The following is a 22931-nucleotide window of genomic DNA, read 5'->3' as shown; positions in this document are numbered from 1 at the left end:
AGAGGTAGAGAAAAAATACCTCATTGTGATTTTAAGTTTTGTTCTCCAATTGAGCGTCTTTTCATACATTTATTGGCTATATGTGCTTTTTCTTCTCTTCAGTATCTTTTCAGGTCTTTTGTCCATGGTTCTTATTGCAATATTTGGTTCATAGTTTCATTTTTCAACATTTGAATGATTAATCCATTTGGAATTTATTTTGATGTAAGGAGAAAAGTAGAGCTACAGCTTTGTGTTTTTGTTTTCCATACGGCTAGGAACTTGTTTCAATATCATAGACTCCCCACTGATTTGAAATACCAGTATTAGCATCTTCAAAATTCTGTTATTTTTTTGGTCTTTGTCCTGACAGTAATGTTCCATTGTTTATTTTTGTGTTAGTACCACAATTTTTAGTTGTCCATTACCTCTTTGTTTCTTATTTGTAGAACCTGAATTTAATTGAGTGGTAGTGTACCCAGCTAATTATAATTGCTATAAATATTAAATAAGCTTTAATATTTAATAGTGCTAGTTTTCTGCTTGTAATTACTTTCTCAGAATTTCCTTGGTCATTGTTTCTTCTTTTATATCACTTTTAGTGTTATTTTTGTCAACTTGGAGATTGAATCAGCTTTAGAGACTTCATGTAGGAAGATTTTGCATATTCCCAATAAGTACTCCTTCTCAAAAGTAAAGTATGCATGTTTCCCTTGTAAGCAAACCTTTTATGACTCTGTTTTTCAAAAGTCTTCATATCAGCCCAGACCATTTCTTAAGTTTATTCTTAGGTGTTTTATATTTTTTGTTGGTATAGTGGAGTCTTTCATTTTTTAAGAGGTTATACATTTATATAAAGATAAAAATTAAAAAGATAATAAAGATATAAACTGATAAATCTCTCTCCTCCCCATTCTTAAGTTGCCTAGTGTTCCTTTTTCCATAGGCGACTAATGTTATCTATTTCAGAGATAATTTATGCACATTTAACCAAACACTCGTTTACTTTTATTTTTATTACGGAAAATTCAAACATAAGAAATAGAATACTATGAGGAACCCCCACATGCCCATTTTCAAGCTTCACCAGTTATAAACTGGATAATTTTTAAGCATATCTAGATACCATATTATCTCACCATTTGTTTTGTATCTGTATTTTAAATCAACTCTATTGATTTTTAAATCAGCTTTATTGAGAATGCAGCGTAGGCAGGAGAGATGAAAGATATGAATTAGGGACTAAGAAATGTGAAGAATAAAGGTAGAAGTTTGAACATAGGTAACTAAAAGTTCTATTCTCAGGAAATAGAACAATGCCACAACAATATTCAAAGATTGTTGAAAATTTCACATAACTGTCAAAGATACCAAACCTTAGATGCAAGAAGTCCATCAAATGCTTAGACTAGAACATCATGATGGAAATGCAGAACATAAGAGACAAAGAGAAGATTTTAAAAGTTGCCTGAGAAAAAGATTGCACATAAATGAATGACAGTTAGATTGGAGGTGATTTCTTAACAGGAGCAGTAGATGGCAGTAAGTAGTGGGATAATATCTTCAGAGTACAGAGAAAAAATAGCAATCAGTCTAGAATTTTATACCCAGGGAAATTTAACCTGATACAGTATGTCTACCAAAAAAAAAAATTGATCATTTAATTGTAAAAGATTTAAAACATTCTCTTTAAAATCAGGGGAAAGACCAAGACACCCACCATGATCACTAATATTTGACATATGTTAGAATTCCTAGCCAGCACAAGAAATAAATTGTATAAGAAATGGAAGGGAAGAAACAAAACTGTAAGTCATTATTATATTGTCCTTCATTATTCAAAGAGGATGTGATTGTTCAGGAAAACAAATTATTAGAATTAATAGGAGCTTAACAAGGTTGCTGGATAGTCAATATACAGAAATCAGTTTCACTGAAAGTCAGTTTGCCTAGTAGTTGAGTGCATTCACTCAATGCCAGACTGTCTGGCTTTGAATTCAAAATTCAGCACTTCCTAGCTTTGTATCTTTGGGCATATTATTTCATTTCCATGCACTTATTTTCCTAATTTAAAATAATGGTTTCTCATAAGGATATTATGAGCATTAAATGGATCTATATGTATCTAAGGCACTTAGATAAGTGTCTGGTTCCTAGTAAGTGTTGTAGATAAATGTTAGCCATTATTATTATCATTATCATCAACACCATTTTAAACAGATTAGCAGTGAATAGAATGTAACTTTTAAAGATACCATGTATAGTAATTTAAAAATTATAAAGTACGTTAGAATAAATTCTTTAAAACATCTGTAAAACCCTCATGGAAAAAAAGTATAGAACTTTATTGAAAAGTATTGACATGAATAAGTAGAGAGAGATACCATGTTCACAAATAGGAAGACTAATGTAACAAAAATAACAGAAATTTATTTTTCTGAAAATTGATCATTGGGTTCAGTGAAATTCCAGTTAAAACCTAAACAGGATTTCTTATTAGATGAACTTATTTTAAAATGTGTGTGTAAGAGCAAAGATGCTTCGGAAGAACAAGAGTTGTTTTTTTGTTTTCTTTTTCTTGATTATGCCCAAACATATATCAAGATTTATTTTGGTATGGTGTTGGTGCAGGGGTGCAGAAAGACACCAACAAGTAAAATAAAGCAGAGTGCCTAGAATTCATGCACATATGGAAAGTTGATTTATGTCAAAGATGTCATAGGGAAAGGAAAGATTGTTCAGACTGCTGGCACAGTTTGATATTCATATGGAAAAATTGAGCCCTTTTTTCTTACCTTAGACAAAAATGAATCTCAGGTAGATTAAAGACTTAAAGGTGAAATCCAAACTATAAAACTTTCAGAAGAGAATATAGAGGATTATCTTAATGACTGTGGGGAGAATTATTTGTTAAAATTGATCAAAAGCAAAAAAGCACAAAATATAAAGGAAAAAAATGCATAATTTCGACTATATAAAATATTTCTGTTCAAAAAAGTGAAAAGACAGGTTTAAAAAGTGGGGGAAATTATTTGCAACAAACATAATTGGTGAAGAGCTAGTGTCTCAAAAATATTTCTTATAAATACGTAGAATAAAATAAACAGCCTCATAGAAAAGTGGGTAAAAAACTTGAACAGGCGTTTGACAGATGTGAAAACACAAATGAGCAATAAATATACTGAGTGGATGATCAGTCTCATCAAAAATCAAAGAAATGCAAACTAACCTCAATGAGATATCATTTGTACCTATCATATTGGCAAAAATTAAAGTTTGCCGATATCAACATGTTGGTAAGGATATGTAGCAACTGAAACTCTCATACCTTGCTGGTGGTAGTATAAACATCCAGTATAATAAAAGATTGAGAAATTAGACCACACAAAATTAAAGTTTTGTGTTGGAGGAAAATGCCATAAACAAAACTTAAAAGACAAAAATATTGCAACATTCAGGACAGACAAAAACTAGTTTCTCTGTATATACAGTTCTTACAAATCATTAACTAAAAGACCAATAAATGGAGAAAAAGATAGGAATAAGTAATTCACAGAAAAAATAAACAAAATGACTCAACCTCACTAATAATGAAAGACATACAAATTAAAACCACAAGGTTCCATTTTTATTGTTTGGAAAGATGAGTTTGATAAAATACTAAAAAATTTTCATAGAATATTTTCTTATTTTTCTTATATAAATAAAAATTAATTAAACAATGATATAAGCCAGATAAAGAAAGATGAGTTATTGAGAGACTACCAAAGCACCTCCTGAGAAGTAGCTTTAAGACAGGATTATGAAGTCACAAAATTGAGAAGAAGAGCGTATTATTTCAAGAACGGATTGGTCAAGAGTATCAAACGTAGAAAGGCAAGTAAGTTATGAGCCAGAAATGTGCTTATGTGAGTGAGGACTGTGGCGGAAATCATTGGTGACTGACGAGTGCTGTTGAGGTAGAGTAATGGAGGCAGAAATCAAAGTAGATTGAGGAGGAAGTGGGAGGTGATCTAGGTAAGAGCAAGTATGGACCCTGGCCGGTTTTGCTTCTTTTGTTTTTTAAATGATCAGGTTTGAGCCTGTTTAAGTGCTGTTGGGCAGAGTGCAGAGAAGCAAAGTGCATAGGAATGAAATTCAGAATACAGTGGAGAGAGAACTGAGGCAATGGAAGTATAGGAGAAAGAGCCCGGAAATGGAAATCATGAGACCTGGTTTTTATTGTCCCAATTCTTTGATGCTTAGTTGCTTCATCTATAACAGGAGTTGGCAAACTTTTTCTGTAAAGGGCTAGGTAGTAAAATATTTTAGTCTTTGTGGGCCATAGGGTCTCGGTCACATTTGCTCAACTACACTCTTCTAATAGGAAAGCAGCAGTAGACAATAGATAAAAGAGTAGGTGTGGCTGTGTTCCAGTAAAACTTACCATGGACCTTTAAATTTGAATTTTATATAATTTTTTAAGTGACATGAAATATTATTCTTGATTTTTTTTTCAGTCATTTAGTTTGTGGGCCCTATGAAAACTAGTAGTGGGCTGGATTTGCCCCACAGGCTATAGTTTGCCAACCCCTGATCTATGAAATGAAAAGTTGGACTAAAATATATTTCATCTCTGCATTGTACAGTCTTAACTGTGGGATTCGTGACTTAATCTCACTAAGTGTATATGTAGTTTATTATATGTATGATCTGATTTGATTTAACCTTTTGTTTATCAGAAGTAATTTTTAGTCTCAACCATGTAGAACTCTGCAGAGAACTCAGTTTATCTGTTTGTGACTAGAGTTCCAAGAATATTATTTTTTCATCGGAAACTCTTCCCTGAGTTTACTTAGAGGAGGGATAATCTTTGCCATATCTGCATACTATCATTCAATATCTCTTTAATATTTTGAAACAGACTTATTTTTAACTTAAGTATATTTTGGGATGGAAAATCAGTATTATTTGGCACAAATAAAAGGTAATTGCAAAAATAAGTTAAAACAGTGTTATTTGCCAGAAAATCTTGAAACTGAGGCATCGTTTCTTTTTGTTAAAAAGATTGGGAAACTTTTAGAGATGTTAAAGATTAATGTGAAAGTTTAGAGGAGAACTGAAAAAATCTTTCTCGCTAATGCCTCGTGTATCTACAATCATCTTCAGTTGCCTTATATAAGGAAACCTTTTCATAACTGATAGCAGTTGGTTCTTATTAAAGGAACTCTAGGGCTCTCTAAGTTGTTCAATTGAAATACCGAGTTCTGTTATTAAGACTCTGATAGTAAACAGGTAAAACATTTTGCGCTTTGTTTAGTAATCTCTGATCTATAACCACTGGTCTCATGATAGTCAAGTCCTTAATTTTTAAGGATAGTCTTAGGAAACTCAATACAAATATTCTTTTAAAATAGGCTTTGAAAGGATCAAGTCTTTAGGTTGGCTATTTGACTATAAGGGATTTATTTCTTTGCCACTAACTTTTCGCTGAAAAATTTATTACCATTCATAATGCACTCAGAGTAATGCACTGCAAAGGAAGTTACTTACTTGTCCAAAATTAATTGGTTAATTGCAGAGCTAGAATTAGAACCAACATCGCTTCACTTCTAACCTAGTTATCTTTATAATACTGTGCTTCTTGACAAACTCTGTAACTTGGTTCCATAGTACAGACTTTAGGATTATGCTAATGGTTAATTTTGTGCAGTTATTGTGTACCAGGTCCTACAACCATGTGAGGTGTTGATACTGTTATTAGCCTCAGAGAAGTTAGGCATTTTGCCTAACGTAATATTGTTAATTAAAGGTAGAACCAGAATTTGAGCCATGATGGTTTTTTGACTTTCTAAGTAAAATTCATTCTTAATCTGTCTAGTATTTGGGTCTAGACTTTCTCTTATGAGCTGAGACTCACTCTCTTTCAATCCCAGAAATTCCCAAGCCCTTTTCCTTTCCCCTTTAGCTTTTTAGTTTCTTTATACCTTTTATTTCTTGTCTTCTTGTGAGCACCTCCAGCACACTATTAAAAGGAAGCAGAGATAGTGGGTATCCTTGTTTTATTCTTAATTTAAAAAATAGTGCTCCTGACATTTACCAATTTGCTATAAATTTTTGGTAGACACCCATCATCAAATTATGAATGTTTCTGTAAATTCCTTTTTACTAAGACTTTTTTTTAAATCGTAAGTGAATTTTGAATTTGACTAGATGTTTTCGGCATCTTTTGAGATAATCACTTGATTTTTCTCCTGTAATAGGTTTATGTAGTAAATGAAATATCCATATTTCCTGTTGTTAAATCTCTCTTATATTTCTGGGATGAACTCAGCTTGTTTATGATATATTAATGTCATCATTTTTACTCTTAGAATCAATTTGTGACTATTGGTTTAATTTTTTAAACCAATAGGATAATGCATTCTATTAATTCTATTAATTCCTTCTCAAATCAGTTTTAGTAAGTTATATTTTCCTGGAATTTATTATTTTGTATAATCTTTAAATGTATTGGCTTAAAGTTGTTCATAATATACATACTCTTAAGACCTACATGAATAAATGTTTTAGTTGTTGGGGAACCCTTCTGTTTTTGGTTTCTTTGATCTTTAAGTTCGTTCATTCATTTGAATCTGTTATTCATTTAAACTGTTAACGATCTACACTGTGCAGTGTCCTGTGCATTAACTATTCTTGAAGTTTTTAGAATTGATTTTTTTCTCTCTACTTTCCACTGCTAGAATAACCCAGGGCCCCGTAGAACAGCCTCAGCATGAACCCTCAGGATTCAAACTTCTTGATTTTATTTTTACATGTATAAAAATAAATAATATATAAATACGTAGATAATGGTTATAAGACAGTTGTCTATGTTTTGCAACATATTATGTGATTTTTTTTGCTTATGTATGTAGAAATAAACATATAAATAAAAAATGGTTACGAGACGGTGATATATGATAAAGAAATATATGAATTTGTTGTGACTTGAATGTGGCTAATGTGTTTGGACTGTAGTTAAAGAGGCATTATTCCTACTTGAAAGGTTATGCTTGAAAAATTGCTGGGTACAACTTATTTAATGAAGGACACTGAATACCATTGTGCCCTGAATATTCATCTTTCATCAAACAGTTTCTAACTTAGCTACTTTGTGGCTAAGTATTATCCCAAGCACTGAGAAACAAAATTAGTGGATTTCAGAAGTCTTTATTAGTAAATTCTACTAGTGAAGCATTTTGTAAGAAACCATACAGCTGAAATATCATCCATCTTTCCTGAAAATATAATTTTGCTTAGTTAAAGGCAATATTGAGGATTGTCACAGCACTTGGCTCTTCAAGTAAAGCATATTCAACTGATGGCTGTCTAGCTTTGTGTGCAGTAGGTATAGATCATGATGAATTGAAGAGTTTTTTGTGATATAAATTATTCTAAATAAGTTATTCTCCCTTTTTCTCCCTACTAAACTACCAGGTGAATATAGCAGTCTTGACAGCTGGTCTTTATTAAGGGTATTCTTGTTAGGAGGCAATACCACTAGTGTCTGTCAATGTGGCTGGATGAGAGAAAGGCTGATTGTCTTCTCTTTTTAGAAGTCTCTGTCTATTCTCTGTTCTGAACCATATTTGATTGGGAGATTGCAAGATCACCTTTCATAAAGGGTGGAGGAGTGGAGATTGGGGGAAGAATCCTTTGTGAACCTTCTGTAGAATCTTATCCTTTGTGATGCTTATGTAGAATTTTGGCAATTCTTAGTTTGGATTGTGATCTAATGTTTGAAGTAAGCACTTGATAGATATCAGGGGACCCATGAACCGTGTTATAAAATGGTATGAAGAATCCATGTTTACATACATTTCTCTGTGTGTGGGCTCCATAACTTTCCTTTGATATCCAGTATGAGTTCTACTTGAAAGGTTAAGAATCTGTGTGTGTGTGTGTGTATGTGTGTGAAAAGGGATGTGTTATTGGTGGTGATGGTGAAGGGAAGGCATCTCCATTATTATTTTTGCCTGATGTGAGAGGAATTTCTCCCTTAAGATTCCTGCAGTGTGTGTGTGAGCGGGCGGAGGGAGATTGGAGAAAGAAGGGAGGAAAAGGAATTTGTTACTACTAGTATGATAATATATGATATCTTAATCCATTTGTAAAGTGGTACTATGGAACAAGAGCCAATGAGTGACTGACTGTTTTAGGCCATCAATTATAGGGCTAGCCAGGTAATGGTTGGTTTACAACTTTAGTAAGTTGCTTCCAAAACAAGAGATTCTGATTTAGAGAATATCATTCTATTCACAGAAGTATATAGGAAAAATACTTTTAACAATAGAGCATTTGGCAAGAATTTTACCAAATGTTAATAAAAATTGGTGTGTGGAAGTTGTTAAACTTTTAAGGAACACAGAGACTTTTGGTTACCCAATTAAAATTACATGAATTACAAGGAAAAGGTCTATTAGGAACCATAAAATAAATATTTTTAATATTATATAAAAGTCAAAGTTGTTAATTCATTTTCTATTTGGGGTAACCTGGCAAATTGAGATTGAAACCTGTTGCAAGTGTGACCAAGAATATGTCTTTATTCAGTTTTGTGTAAGAACTTTTAAACAGTTTTACTGCCATTGACTCCTATGTATTTACTGACCTTTTGCTTAATAACATTGGGTTGATTTTAGGCCACCAACAAAATGGAAATGAAAGAGATTGCTAAACACAAGACACTATGGAAAATGAACTCAACCAGTGAACCTTTATTAGTTACTGGTGTAGATGTCAGTCCTTTGAAGAAATTCACCATTCCCAAGATCAGGAGGACAGCTGGGAAAGGTAATATTTCATACTTCTATGGAAGATAGGGTTATTTCGTAACTCTTACTGTATTTTTCTGATTCTTTATGTTCATCTTCTATTTTGACTATATGAAATTAGGTTAAGTCAGGCCTTTAATTTCTTAAATTACACATCTACTTTTGGTTCCACACGAAATGGAATAGACACATCTCCTATTTCTCTCGCCAAGTACACCTAAAAATGCTGGGCATCATACATAAAACAAACATAAGATTTTGAAAGGTGGAGAGAAGAAGATGGACCAGCTAAGGATCCTGGGACTCAAGGAATGACATAACAATAAGTTCTCTGGATTTTCTTTTTGCTTCCTCCATGTGTCAGATTGGATGCCCCCAACCAAGGAATGCCAACTGGCATGGACCCAGAAAGCCCCAAGAAGAGTCTGTTCTCCCTTGCCAAGGACTGGAAAAGGGCCATTCTAGAAAGACAGAAACCTATTTGACAGTAAACACCCTAATCCTGCAAAACATGGGGAAAAAAAGCATAGCCCCTACACCTTTGTAAACTGAGGCTAAGTGGAGGGCCTAGACTTCCACCCATGCCTCTCCCCTTCATGGAAGTAACAAGTTCCCCTCCTACCCTGGCATCCCCTGCCCCTGCAGTGACAGTGGATTTCCACCCCTGACCTGGGATGATGAGTCACCCCTGCTCACTAGGGGTAGTTAGTGAATACCAATTGGGGAGCCTAGGCTTATATCACACCCACCAGTAACAAGGCATCTGTCACCCTCCCACAGTGTCAGAGTCTGAGGTGGAAGCATGGACTTCAACCGCTTTCTCATGGTAATAAGGCATACTTCCAGGGTGTCAGTTGAGACCCTGTGAAGAGTCGGGACTTCAACCTTGCCTGGTGGTCAAGAGTCAGCACCCCACCCCCCTCTTCCCTACTAGCACAGTTTCCCCTGCTGGCTCAGTTTTAGTAGAGGCTTGTTAAAACACAAGATTAACTATGATCTAGAGTCTCTTAACAATACCCAAAGTGACCAAGATATAGTAAAAAAAAAAGAAATCACTCATCTTACCACCAACAAGGAAAATCTCAACTTGAATGAGAAAAGATAACAGATGCCAACACTGTGATTAAACAGATGTTGGAATTATCTGACAAGGCTTTTAAAGCAGCCATCATGATGTTTCAGCAAGCAGTTACACATACTCTTGAAACAAATGAAAAAAATAGAAGATCTCAGCAAAGAAATGGAAAATGTAATAAAGAACCAAGTAGAAGTTTTGGTACTGAAAAATACAATAATTGAAATAAAAACTGATTGGGTGGGTTCCAGAGAAGAATTGAGAAGACATTGGAAGGAATCAGTGAATTTGAAGATATAACTATAGAACTTATTCAGCCTGAACAATGCAGAGAGAACAGAAGAAAATTAACAGAGCCTCAGGGACGTGTGGAACAATAATAAAAGATCTAATATCTTTGTCCTAGAAGTCCCAGAAGTAGAAGAGAAAAAGTGTGGAGCTGAAAAAGTATTTGAAGAAATGTTGGCCAGAAATTTCCCAAATTTGGCAAAAGATATAAACCTGTACGGTCAAAAGGCTGAATAAACCCTAAACAGGATAAACCCAATGAAGTCCATGCCAAGGCACATCATAATAAAACTTCTGAAAACTGAGGACAGAAAAAGTCTTGAAAGCGACTACAGAGAAACCACATGTTACCTATAGGGGAAAAATTGTTTGAATGACAGAAGATTTCTCATTAGAAACCATGGAGCCCAGAGGGAGTGGCACAACATTTTTCAAGTGCAGAAAGAAAAGAACTGTCAACCCAGAGTTCTGTCCCTAGCAAAAATATCCTTCAGGAATAGAAGTGAAATACATATTCTCAGATAAAGTAAAACCAAGAATTTTTCATCAGCAGATCCACCCTAAAAAAATGGCTAAACATAAGGTTCTCCAAACAGAAAATGACAGAAGAAAGAAGCTGGGAACCGTAGGAATGAAGGAAGAACAATGGAAAGAGTAAGAATATAGCAGAATAGAACAGACCATCCTCCTCTTGAGTTTTCTAATTATGTTTTACAGTTGGAGCAAAAATTATAACATTCTCTGATGTGTTTCTCAATGTATATAGAGGAAGTATTTAAGACAATTATAAAGTGAGATATTACCCTTGTAGGGAACTGGGTGAATGAGATATAGGATCTCTCTGTATTATGTATTGTAACTTCATGTGAATCTAGAGTTATCTCAGAATTAAAAGTTTTTTATAAAAACACTACAGATAAATCAAAATGGAATTTATAAAATGTTCAAGTAACCCACAGGAAGGTGGGAAAAAAATGAAATAGGAAATTGAACAACTGAGGGGAAAATAAAATAAACAGTTAAATGGCAGGCTTGAGCCCTAACATACCAATTATATTAAATGTAAATGACCTAAATATACCAATTAAATGACAGAGGTTGACACACTGGATAAAAAAAAATATGACCCAACTATATACTGTCGATAAATTCACTTCAAGTATAGTGATATAGGTTGGTTGAAAGTACATGTATGAAGAGAGATAAGCCATGCAAGTAATCAAAATAAAGCAGGAATGGCTATATTAATGTCAGATAAAGTAGACTTCAGAGGAAAGAAAATTACCAGGAACAATTATGAAAGGGTCAGTCCACCAGTAAGACATAGCAATTCTAAATGTGTATACACCAAACAACATAGCTTCAAAATGCATGGAGCAAAATTGATAGAACTGAAAGGAGAAGTGGACAAATCCAGAATTACAGTTGGAGACTTTAGCACACTTCTCTCAATAATTGATAGAACTACTAAGACAGAAAATCAGCAAAGATATAGAAGAACTTAATGTTGTCAACCATCAGGATATAGTTGATATTTATATGTTACTCTACCCAATAGCAGAATAGACATTTCCTTTCAAGCACCCATTTGACACTTATCAAGATAGACAATATGTTGGGCCATGAGACACATCTCAACACATTTAAAAGAATTGAAGTCATACACAGTGTGTTTTCTGACCATATGCAAACTAGAAATTAATAATAGTAATAGGTAAATCTCTAAACACATGGAAAGTAAGAAACACACTTCTAAATATTCATGGGATTTCAAGGGAAATAAAAAAATATATTGGACTGAATAAAAATGAAAACACAACATATCAAAATCTGAGGGACACAGCTAAAGCATTGCTAATAAATTTATAGCACTAAATACTTTCATCAGAAAATAGGAAGGGTTTCAAATCAGTAATGTAAGCTTCTACCTTAGAAACTAGAAAAAGAATAACAAGCCCAAAACAAGCAAAAGAAAGGAAAAGCAATAAAACAAAACAAAAAAAAACTGGTTGACTGAAGGCAAGACATGGAAGCAGCCCAAGTGCCCATCAACGGATGAATACATAAAGATGATGTTGTGTATATATACAATAAAATACTACTCAGCCATAAAAAAAAGATGAAATCGTGCTATTTGCAACAAAATGGATGGACCTTGAGGGTATTATGCTAAGGGAAACAAGCCAGACAGAGAAGACGAACACTGTATTATTTCACTCATATCTGGAAGGTAAACAAGCACATGGATATAAGGAGAACAAATTAGTGGTTACTAGATGAGAAGAGGGGGGAGAGGGCAGAAGGGGTAAATGGGCACATATGTATGATGATGGATAAAAACTAAACTATTGGTGGTGAGCACGATGCAGTCTGTACAAAAACTGATATAGAATAACGTACACCTAAAATTACATGATGTTATAAGCCAATATGACCTCAAGAAAACAATTACATAAAAAAAACTGGTTGGTTGAAAAGATCAAAAAAATTGACAAACCTTTGGCAAGAAGAACTCTAAATTAAACACCTGCTAAATGTTATACAGGAAAAGGGTTATGTGCAAGTTTTCAACCCTGATGAAACTGGCTTGTTTTGCAAGGATGTTAGCAAGCAACCCTGTATCACAAATCTATTTAAGTTGTCAAAAATGTTGTGACCAGAGGCTCATAGGAAGATACCTAACCCTGTGTTTCCTCTAAGAGGAATGGTTCAGTATACACTAATTTGGTGTTCACAGTGACTTTAGTAGACTATAACTACCACAAATAACAAGAATCAACTGTATTTGTTCCCTGCTTTTCCTCTGCGTCCTCTTTCTTGAGGGTTTTGATCTTTTTTTTTTTTTTTATAATTTTATTTATTTATTTTTTCCCCCAAAGCCCCAGCAGATAGCTGTTTGTCATAGTTGCACATCCTGCCAGCTGCCGCATGCGGGACGCGACCCCAGCATGGCCGGAGAAGCGGTGCGTCGGTGCCCGCCCAGGATTGAACCCGGGCCGCCAGCAGCGGAGCGCACGCACCCAACCACCAAGCCACGGGGCCGGCCCAAGGGTTTTGATCTTTTTATGCACCTACTTAATATAGCAGTGCTTAAAACATTGCTCATTGTCCTGAGAAAGTGTGTTACCTCTTACTCATGCCACTGTATCAGTCAGCAATTATGTTTTAAACACAAATAACCATGTACCCTTTTCTTTGTCTTTAGTTTACTTGTCACCTTGTTGCACCAATACCAGAGAATATAGTTTCATACATGATACTCTTAACCAGTGCCGGCTTGATGTAAGCTGTGATCTGCAGTCATCATGGCAGTTTGGGGACACAAAACTGGTTCACAATGAGGATCTGGAAAAAAATTTTGCTTCTAAGAGGTAAGTTACTCTGACCTAAAGAAGTTTGTTGTTTGTTTTTACTATGAAGTCTTTTTTTTTTTTTTTTTTTGGTGGGGACATCAGCCCTGTGCTGACATGGGCCAATCCTCCTCTTTTTTTACTGAGGAAGACTGGCCCTGGGCTAACATCTGTGTGCATCTTCCTCCATTTTATATGGGACGCCGCCACAGCATAGCTTGCCAAGCAGTGTGTCAGTGCACGCCCAGGATCCGAACTGGCGAACCCCAGGCCACTGCAGCGGAGTGCACGTTCTTAACCGCTTGCGCCACCAGGCCAGCCCTACTATGAAGTCTTAATATGAATTTATTTCTACCATTTGGGGTTTGACAAGTATTACTAAGAAAGTACAGTGATTGTTTATTCTTTATTTTGTTTATTCTTTATTTTGTTTATTTTGCTTTGTGTAATAGTGAAAAGCTAAGTGTGAGATTTGATTAGAAAGTTTTACACATTAATGTTGCCAGATTTCAGACACTGTTGAGTTTTTAATTTTGATAAATTTTTCAGCAGCATACATCAGCACATTTCTTTTCTTTTTTTTTTTTTTTGTGAGGAAGATCAGCCCTGAGCTAACATCCATGCTAATCCTCCTCTTTTTGCTGAGGAAGACCAGCTCTGAGCTAACATCTATTGCCAATCCTCCTCCTTTTTTTCCCCCAAAGCCCCAGTAGATAGTTGTATGTTGTAGTTGCACATCTTCTGGTTGCTGTATGTGGGACGCGGCCTCAGCATGGCCGGAGAAGCGGTGCGTCGGTGCGCGCCCGGGATCCGAACCCGGGCCACCATTAGCAGAGCACGTGCACTTAACCGCTAAGCCACGGGGCCGGCCCCTATCAGCACATTTCTTAAGCAGCCATTTTGTAGATCTCTTGTGCCTCCTGCATAATATAAATCAGCAGTTAAAATATTCAGAAAGGAACTTTGCAGAAACTGGGTTGATGTTTTAATTTGGCAGGAGTGTATCTGGCTACTTCTAGCTATTCCACTAGACTCACTATTTCTGAAACTTAATTTTTAAAAAGTACGCCTACTGCTTTTTGGGAAGGCATGTTCCATTATGTTATTTTGATAAGAAAGAATAAAAGCATAGGCAAAGTTCTCATCTCAACATTTTTTATAGGTATACATCTTGTGTGAATACAATTTAGTTTAGCTTTTTCATTTTCTGAACTTGCCTCCTTCACCAGTTTGCATTTAACTTAAAACCTAACTGTAGCTTCTTGGACCCAAACATAGAACTTGTTTTGGGATGTTTTTGGTTTCTTTTTTTGTTTTAGAATCAATTCCTCTTGACTTAAACGTGCTACCCCACTTGGTGTCAGTTTGGGAAAATTGATGAGAATGACAGAATTAGTTTATGGCGTAGTCTTTTATCTAGAAAGCACACTTAATAAAATAGAATGGACTGGATATACCCTGCCCCTTCCAAATTGAAATAATATTTTGATCAAAAATGAATTCCTGGCATTGTTCTTTGATTTTGGTTCTTTTAGGCATTTTAAAATTTTGTCCTTTTATGTAATGCCCTCTTGCCCAACACTTAATTTTTCAACCAGTTATTTTTCTGTTACTATTACACAAAAGTTAGAACAACTGCATAACAATACATGTTAAAACATTCTAAATGACCAACAGCTATAGGATTTATTGGTTTCTTAGGTACTTGCCCAATTCAACAAACTCATTTGTTTCCCATAGTACTTTATACTTGTTCTCTAGGATTTACCACAATATATTGGTTTTGTCTGATTCTTCTACTACTTTGTGAGTTCTCTTGGTTTTTGTGTCCATAGTATAAAACTAAGTCTGGGAACACAGTGGGCACTTAATTGTTAAATTAAGTTAAATTTTTATTTCACTTTTTTAAATCAGTGATGCTAGGAAGTACCCTGAAGTTGCCTTAAGGCACAGGTAGAAAAGAAAAATAAAAGTAAAAATGAGTAAGAGTGGTTAGCAGTAGAGAATAATTAAATGAAAAGAGAAAGTACAATCATGTACTATAGAACGATGTTTCAGTCAACGACAGACTGCATGTATGATGATGGTCCCGTAAGATTATAGTGGAGCTGGAAAATTCTTATTGCCTAGTGACGTCTGTTGTAATGTTGTAGCAATGTATTTGTGGTGATGCTGGTGTAAACAAACCTACTGCGCTGCCAGTAGTATAAAAGTATAGCAGTACAATTACGTACAGTACATAATACGTGATAATAAATGACTATGTTACTGGTTTATGTATTTAATATACTATACTTTTTGTCGTTATTTTAGAGTGTACTCTGTATTAAAAGAAAGTTATTATAAAACAGTATGCCATGTTACACCAGCAGCAGCCTCACACATCTCGTGTTTACCATCTCTTGATTACATCATTTTCTCTTGTGCTTGATTTGATCTCATGTTGTTTTGTCCATCATGGCCTCTAAGCATACAAAATCTGCTGCTCATGTTGCCAGTAAGAGGCCACATTGAGTGATTAACTTGGAAATGAAATTAAAAGTAATTAAGGACTATAAACGTGGAAAATCAGTAGTGGTTATTGCTCACCAGTCAGACATGTCCCATTCCACCATACCTACAATCTTGAAAAACAAGAAAAAAGTGATGGAAGCCATTAAAGAGTGTGCTTCATTGAAGGCAATGAGACTAATTTGAGAAGGGCCTGTATCAGACGTGGAGAAACTTCTAATGACCTGAACTGAAGACCAGACACAGAAGCATATCCTTCTCAACACCGGGATGATCACAGCCAAAGCAAAAAGTTTGTTTGCGGTGTTGAAAGAAAGGCTGGACCCAACTATGATGTTGAATTTATTGCTGGCTCTGGGTAGTTTAAACGATTCACGAATTTTTATTCATTATGTAATGTGAAAGTGGTGAGTCTGCGAGTGCTGATGTGAAGGCAGCTGAAAAATTTTTAGAAACACTTGATAAACTGATTGTGGAGGAAGATTACTTGCCAGAGCAAATATTCAAAATGATTGAAACCTCCCTATTCTAGAAATGGATGCCTGAAAGGATTTTAATCCATAAAGAGGCCAAGTCAATGCCAGGTTCCAATGATAACAGTCTTGCTTGGGGGCAATGTTGCAGGCTACAAATTGAAGCCCTTTGTGATCTGGCACAGTGAGAACCCCAGGGCCTTCAAGCATATCACTAAGCACACACTGCCAGGGTAGTATAGGAACAATAAGAAGTCATGGATGACTCAGCTCCTCTTCCAAGACACCCTCCTGAATTGCTGTGTCAGCAAAGTAGAGAAGTACTGTTTGGAGAATAACATACCTTTCAAGATTTTGCTAATTGTTAATAATGCTCCCAGACATCCTCCTTGTATTGGTGATCTTCATCCCAATATCAAAGTGGTGTTTCTCCCTCCAAACACCACCTGTCTTTGGTCCAACCAATGGATCAAGGAGTTATAGCAGCTTTTAAGGCCTACTGCCTGAAAAGAACCTTTGCCCAGGCTATTGCTGTAACTGAGGAGGACACTGAGAAGACACTGATGCAAGTCTTGAAGGATTACAACATCTGTGACTGCATCAAGAACTTTGCTTGGGCTTGGGGTGATGTCACCAAGGAGTGTATGAATGACATGTGGAAGAAGACACTCTGAGAGGTTTGTCCATGACTTCAAAGGATTTGCCAAGGATGAGGATGTTGCAAAAATTAGGGCTGAGACCAGCCTGCTGGTGTAGTAGTTAAGTTCACGTGCTCAGCTTCGGCAGCCTGGCGTTTGCTGGTTTGGATCCCGGGCACAGACCTACACACCGCTCATCAAGCCATGCTGTGGTGGCGTCTCACGTGCAAAATAAAGGAAGATTGGCACAGATGTTAGCTCAGGGACATTCTCCCTCAAGAAAAAAGAGGAAGATTGGCACGGATGTTCGCTCAGGGCCAATCTTCCTCAGCAAAAAAACCCAGAAAATCAACAAGGCTGTGGGTAAGATAGAAAACAAGTTTAACCTAGGTATGGATGAGGGTGCCATTGAGGAGCTCCTGAAGGTGATTCCTGAGGAATTGACTAACAAAGAGTTGTTAGAACTGGAACAGGAACTCATAGCTGAAGAAGAGGCAAGAGAAAAGGAAACTGCAAAAGAAGAAAAAGAACAACTCCCAAAAAAATTTACTGTGGAAAGTTTAGCAAAAGCTTTAGCAGATCTCAGCAAGCTCCTCAAAAAGTTTGAAAACGTGAACTGTAGCACCGAAAGGTTTACATTAATAGAGAGGAATGTTCATGGTGCATTATCCACTTATAGGCAAATCTATGATGAGAAAAAGAAACAAACCAAGCAAACCACCATGGATGTATTTCTGAAAAGAGTGACACCTCCTCAAGAATAGCCTCAGGCAGATCCTTCAGGAGGTGTTCCAGAAGGCAGCATTGTTATCAGAGGAGATGACAGCTCCATGCGTGTTATTGCCCCTGAAGACCTTCCAGTGGGACAAGATGTGGAGATGGAAGACAGTGCTATTGATGATCCTGTCCCTGTGCAGGCCTTAGGCTAAAGTGTGTGTGTGTCTTAGTTTATAACAAAAACGTTTAAAAAGTAAAAAAAAAAAAAAAAAAATCTTAAATAGAAAAAAGCTTATAGAATAAGGATATAAAGAAAGAAAATTTAAAAAGAAAAAGAAAAATATTTTTGTACAGCCATACAATGTGTTTGTTTTTTAAGCTGTGTTATTACAAAAGAGTCAAAAAGTTTAAAAAGTTTACAAAATAAAAAAGTTACAGTAAGCTATAGTTTATTATTGAAGAAAGAATATTTTTTTATAAATTTCGTGTAGCCTAAGTGTACAGTGTTTATCAAGTCTGCAGCAGTGTACAGTGTCCTAGTCTCTCACCTTCACTCACCACTCACTCACTCACTCACCCGGAGCAACTTCAGTCCTGCAAGCTCCATTCATGGTAAGTGCCCTATACAGGTGTACCATTTTTTATCTTTATACCGTATTTTTACTGTGCCTTTTATATGCTTAGATATATTTAGATACATAAATACTTGTCATTGTATTACAGTTGCCTACAGTATTCAGTACAGTAACATGCTGTGCAGATTTGTAGCCTAGGAGCAATAGGCTGTACCATATGGCCCAGGTCTGTAGTAGGCTATACCATCTAGGTTTGTGTAAGTATACTCTTTGATGTTCACATGACGACAAAATCTCCTAATGACACATTTCTCAGAATGTATCCCCATCGTTAAGCAACGCATGACCATATTAATAACGTTGACTGCCTTTGGCCTTTCTTCTTATCACTCCCCTTAGAGGAGTTTATAAATCTATGGTCTCTGCTAGAGCAAGTAGCTCCAAATAAAGATACCAGTTTCCACTTCTTACCTACATTCCACCTACTACTTGTTAGGTGTGAAATCAGCAAAAACACATTAATAATCTAAACATCTATATATTTGATAATTTATTAAACATTTAAGTACCTGCTGTGTCAGATACTGTGTTTGATACCCTCAGAGAAAAATGAATGTTTTCTCCTCAGCCTTAAAGAGTTTACATTCTAGTGGAGAAGACATATGGCTAAATATAAAATACAATGTTATAATAAAGATAGATGCACAGATGGTGGAGTGATGATTCTCCCTAAGAGTCTTGAGAGATGTTTTGAAGAGTTAAGAAACTTCAACTACTCTTAATGGGTAAAAGAGAAACTGAATTCTTCTTAGGTCTATTGCTTTATTTGTACCTGCTTGACCCTTTCGTTTTGTTTTGTTTTAAGATAACTTACATTTAAACATTACAAATTTATATGAAAGGATATCATTTTAAAGATTGTCAGTACCCACCTTGATGCTGTGGTTGAATTTGTGTTTGACGTCTCAACTTACATTCTACCCCAGATGAGTAGTCTGAGCCATTCATGGTTAATTTCATCCACTTTATCAGTGCTTGGTGCCAAGGGTGGGCAGAACTAAATCAGTTTGGACCAGTGACACACTGAGGACAGATTGACTTGGGGGCCACTGGGAAAGAGAAGCCAGTCTGATGTGAACAAGGAAGCATGTTGCTCAAGCTACTGATAGTGGCACTCTTGGGATAATGAGACTAGAGTTAGGATGACCCTAAAGCTGAGGTCAGGAGAACAAAGAGATGGAAAAAGCCTGGATCTTTGATGACATCTGGGGCCATGGAATTGATCAACCCTGATAAAGGCTGCCTGATTTTTGGAATTTCTTGTTAAAAAGTTAATTTATTTTTAAGCCAGTTTGAATGAGTTTCTGTACTTGAAGTCAGTAGCATTCCAACTGATACTGAATTAAGAAAGGAGTACTTTCAAATAAGAGATTCTAAAATGTGGATTTAACTTGGAAAGAGGGCAGTAAAGACCGCCAGCTTGGGAAGTTGGTGATATTCCCTTATACCTTGGGGCACAGACCATGTGCTTCATGAGGCTGTGGTTTTGGGGGATATTGTACAAAAAATTCAGGACTATTTCCTGCTTAGACCCAAGAGGCCTTTAAAATTCAGATTTGGTAAGAAAGATCCTTTCTGCTTATGGCCTAGTTTCGCAGGTCAGCTTTGCAAGATTAGCTCGAAGTAAAGAATTCCACAGTGTCTTAATAGTTTTACAGGTCTTTCACCTCTTTGGTTAAACTTATTCCTAGATATTCTTTTTGTTGCAATTGTGAATGGGGATTATATTCTTGATTTATCTTTCTGCTATTTTATTGTTAGTGTATAGAAACACAACTGATCTTTGTATGTTTATTACCTACCCTCCCACTTTACTGTATTTGTTTATTATTTCTAATAGTTTTTGGTGGATTCTTTAGAGTTTTCTGTGTATGAAATCATGTCATCTGCAGGGGCTGGCCCCGTGGCCTAGTGGTTGTGTTCAGTGCACTCCGCTTCAGCAGCCCAGGTTCAGTTCCCGGGCGCAGACCTACACCATTCATTGGCGGCCATGCTGAGGTGGCGACCCACATACAAAATAGAGGAAGATTGGCACAGATGTTACCTCAGGGCTAATTTTCCTCAAGCAAAAAGAGGAAGGTTGGTGACAGATGTTAGCTCAGGGTGAAAAAATCTTCCTTAGGAAAAAAAAATCATGTCATCTGCAAATATGATGGTTTTGCTTCCTCATTTCCAGTTTGGATCCCTTTATTTCTTTTCTTGCCTAATTGCTCTGGCTAGGACTTCCAATACTGTGTTGAATAAGAGTAGCAAGAGTGGGCATTGTCGTCTTCTTTCTGTTCTTAGAGGGATAGCTTTCAGTTTTTCAGCATTGAGTATGATGTTAGCTGTGGGTTTATCGTATATGGTCTTTATTATGTTGAGGTACTTTTCCTTCTAGACAAGAGAAACAAAAGAAAAAATAAACAAATGGGACTACAGAAAACTAAAAAGCCTCTGCACAGCAGAGGAAACCATCAACAAAATGAAAAGACAACCTACTGATTGGGAGAAGATAATGCAAATCACATATCTGATAAGGGGTTAAGATCCAAAACATATAAAGAACTTATACAATTCAACAACAAAAAAACAACCCAATTAAAAAATGGGCAGGGGATCTGAACAGACATTTTTCCAAAGAATTTATACACATGGCCAATAGGCATATGAAAAGATATTCAACATCACTAATTATTAGGGAAATGCAAATGAAAACCACAATGAGATATCACCTCACGCCCATCAGAAAGGCTATTGTTAAAAAGAAAAGAAATAACAAGTGTTGGAGAGGATATGGACAAAAGGGGACTTGCATACACCACTGGTGGGAATGTAAATTGGTGCAGCCACTATGGAAAACAGTCCCAAGATTCCTCAAAAAATTAAAAATAAAACTATCATATGATCCAGCTATTCCACTTTTGAGTATTTATCCAAAGAACACAAAAACACCAATTCGAAAAGATGTATGCCCCCCTGTGTTCACTGCATCATTATTTACAATAGCCCAGACTTGGAAACAGCCTAAGTGCCCATCAACAGATGAATGGATAAAGAAGATGTGGCTTAAATATACAATGAAATACTACTCAGCCATAAAAAAGATGAAATCTTGCCATTTGTGACAACATGGATGGATCTTGAGGGTATTACGCTAAGTGAAATAAGTCAGATGAAGAAAAACAAATAGCATGTGATTTCACTCACGTGGAAGATAAAAACACAAACACACATACACATAGATACAGAGAACAGTTTGCTGGTTAATGGAGGGAGGAGGGTTGGGGGAGGGCAAAAGGGGTAAAGGGGGGACTTTTGTATAATGATGGATGGAACTTTTGGTGGTGAGCACAATGTAGTCTATACAGAAGCTGAAATACAATTTTGTACACATGAAATTTATATAATGTTATAAACCAGTGTTATCTCAATTTAAAAAAAAAAATTCAGGGGGCCAGCCTGATGGCATAGTGGTTAAGTTCGTGTGCTCCATTTTGGCGGCCAGAGGTTTGCAGGTTTGGATCCCAGGCATGGACCTATGCACCGCTCTTCAAGCCATGCTGTGGCAGGCGTCCCACATATAAAGTAGAGGAAGATGGGCACGGATGTTAGCCGGGGGCCAATTTTCCTCAGCAAAAAGAGGAAGATTGGCAACAGATGTTAGCTCAGGGCTAATCTTCCTCACCAAAAAAAAAAAAAAAAGCATCTTTTCCAAGGTTAGTGTGAATATGAGTTTAAAAGGAATAAGGTTTTAATGGGGGATAAGTGTTCGTCAACACAAATGTGTTGTCTTCCATCTTCCCCGAATACCTCCTTTTAAGCATTTACCACCTGGTAAATGGGAACTATTCAAGTTTATATAGTAAAGATATATTTTAAATGCAATCTTGGGGAAGAAATGGATAGTTTCAAATTGGAATGCAATAAGTAAAGGCCATTCAAAATTCAGGGGCTTGGGGGATGGGAAGGTTTCAGAGATTTTTGTTGCCAGGAGACTGAGATTCCTAATTGCAACCATTGTCTAAACAAGACCTTGCTATGGTTACTAGCCTTTGGAATTTTGAGGATGGAGAATCCTAGCTACGTCTTTTTAGAAGGATATACTTTGTGCTAAGGGTCAATTAACCCTCACCATCATCGCGTCATTCTTCACTTTTCTGAATTTAATTGTAGTTATCCTATGTTTTCTCCACCAATGTATTTTGAGTGTATATAAGTTATTGTAGCCGTATATTCCCTAAATGGATGTTGACTATATGAATCTATATCCAGACCTGTTGGAAATGAAGACATATTACTCACATCATGGATCTGAAGTTAGATGCAGTAACTGAATGACACTTGGAGTTGTTCCGTTTTGTGAGGTGCATTGTGTGAACACGAGCATTTTTGAAAGTATGTGTGTTGGAAGAAGGGTGTGTGTAAAGGGTAACCAAATGAGTAGCTGCAGTCTCCCTAACAGTTCTGAATCATCTTACATAATTAGTG

General features: G+C 36.1%; 1 protein-coding gene across 1 annotated transcript in view; it reads left to right on the top strand.

Annotated features, from left to right (window-relative positions):
- Positions 1-22931, top strand: part of TEX15 (testis expressed 15, meiosis and synapsis associated) — a 95879-nt gene that overhangs the window by 29101 nt on the left and 43847 nt on the right. The window contains exons 3-4 of the mRNA XM_087418483.1: positions 8643-8793; positions 13343-13508. Coding sequence (XP_087274609.1) covers positions 8655-8793; positions 13343-13508 — 305 coding nt within the window. The 5' untranslated portion in view covers positions 8643-8654. The remainder of the gene's footprint in view (positions 1-8642; positions 8794-13342; positions 13509-22931) is intronic.

Source organism: Ceratotherium simum, chromosome 28, assembly GCF_057802395.1.
Source record: "Ceratotherium simum simum isolate JZ-2026a chromosome 28, ASM5780239v1, whole genome shotgun sequence".
NCBI classification, from domain to species: Eukaryota; Metazoa; Chordata; class Mammalia; order Perissodactyla; family Rhinocerotidae; genus Ceratotherium; species Ceratotherium simum.
Note: the sequence above shows the minus strand (reverse complement) of the source record. Positions and strands in the feature narration are given on the sequence as shown.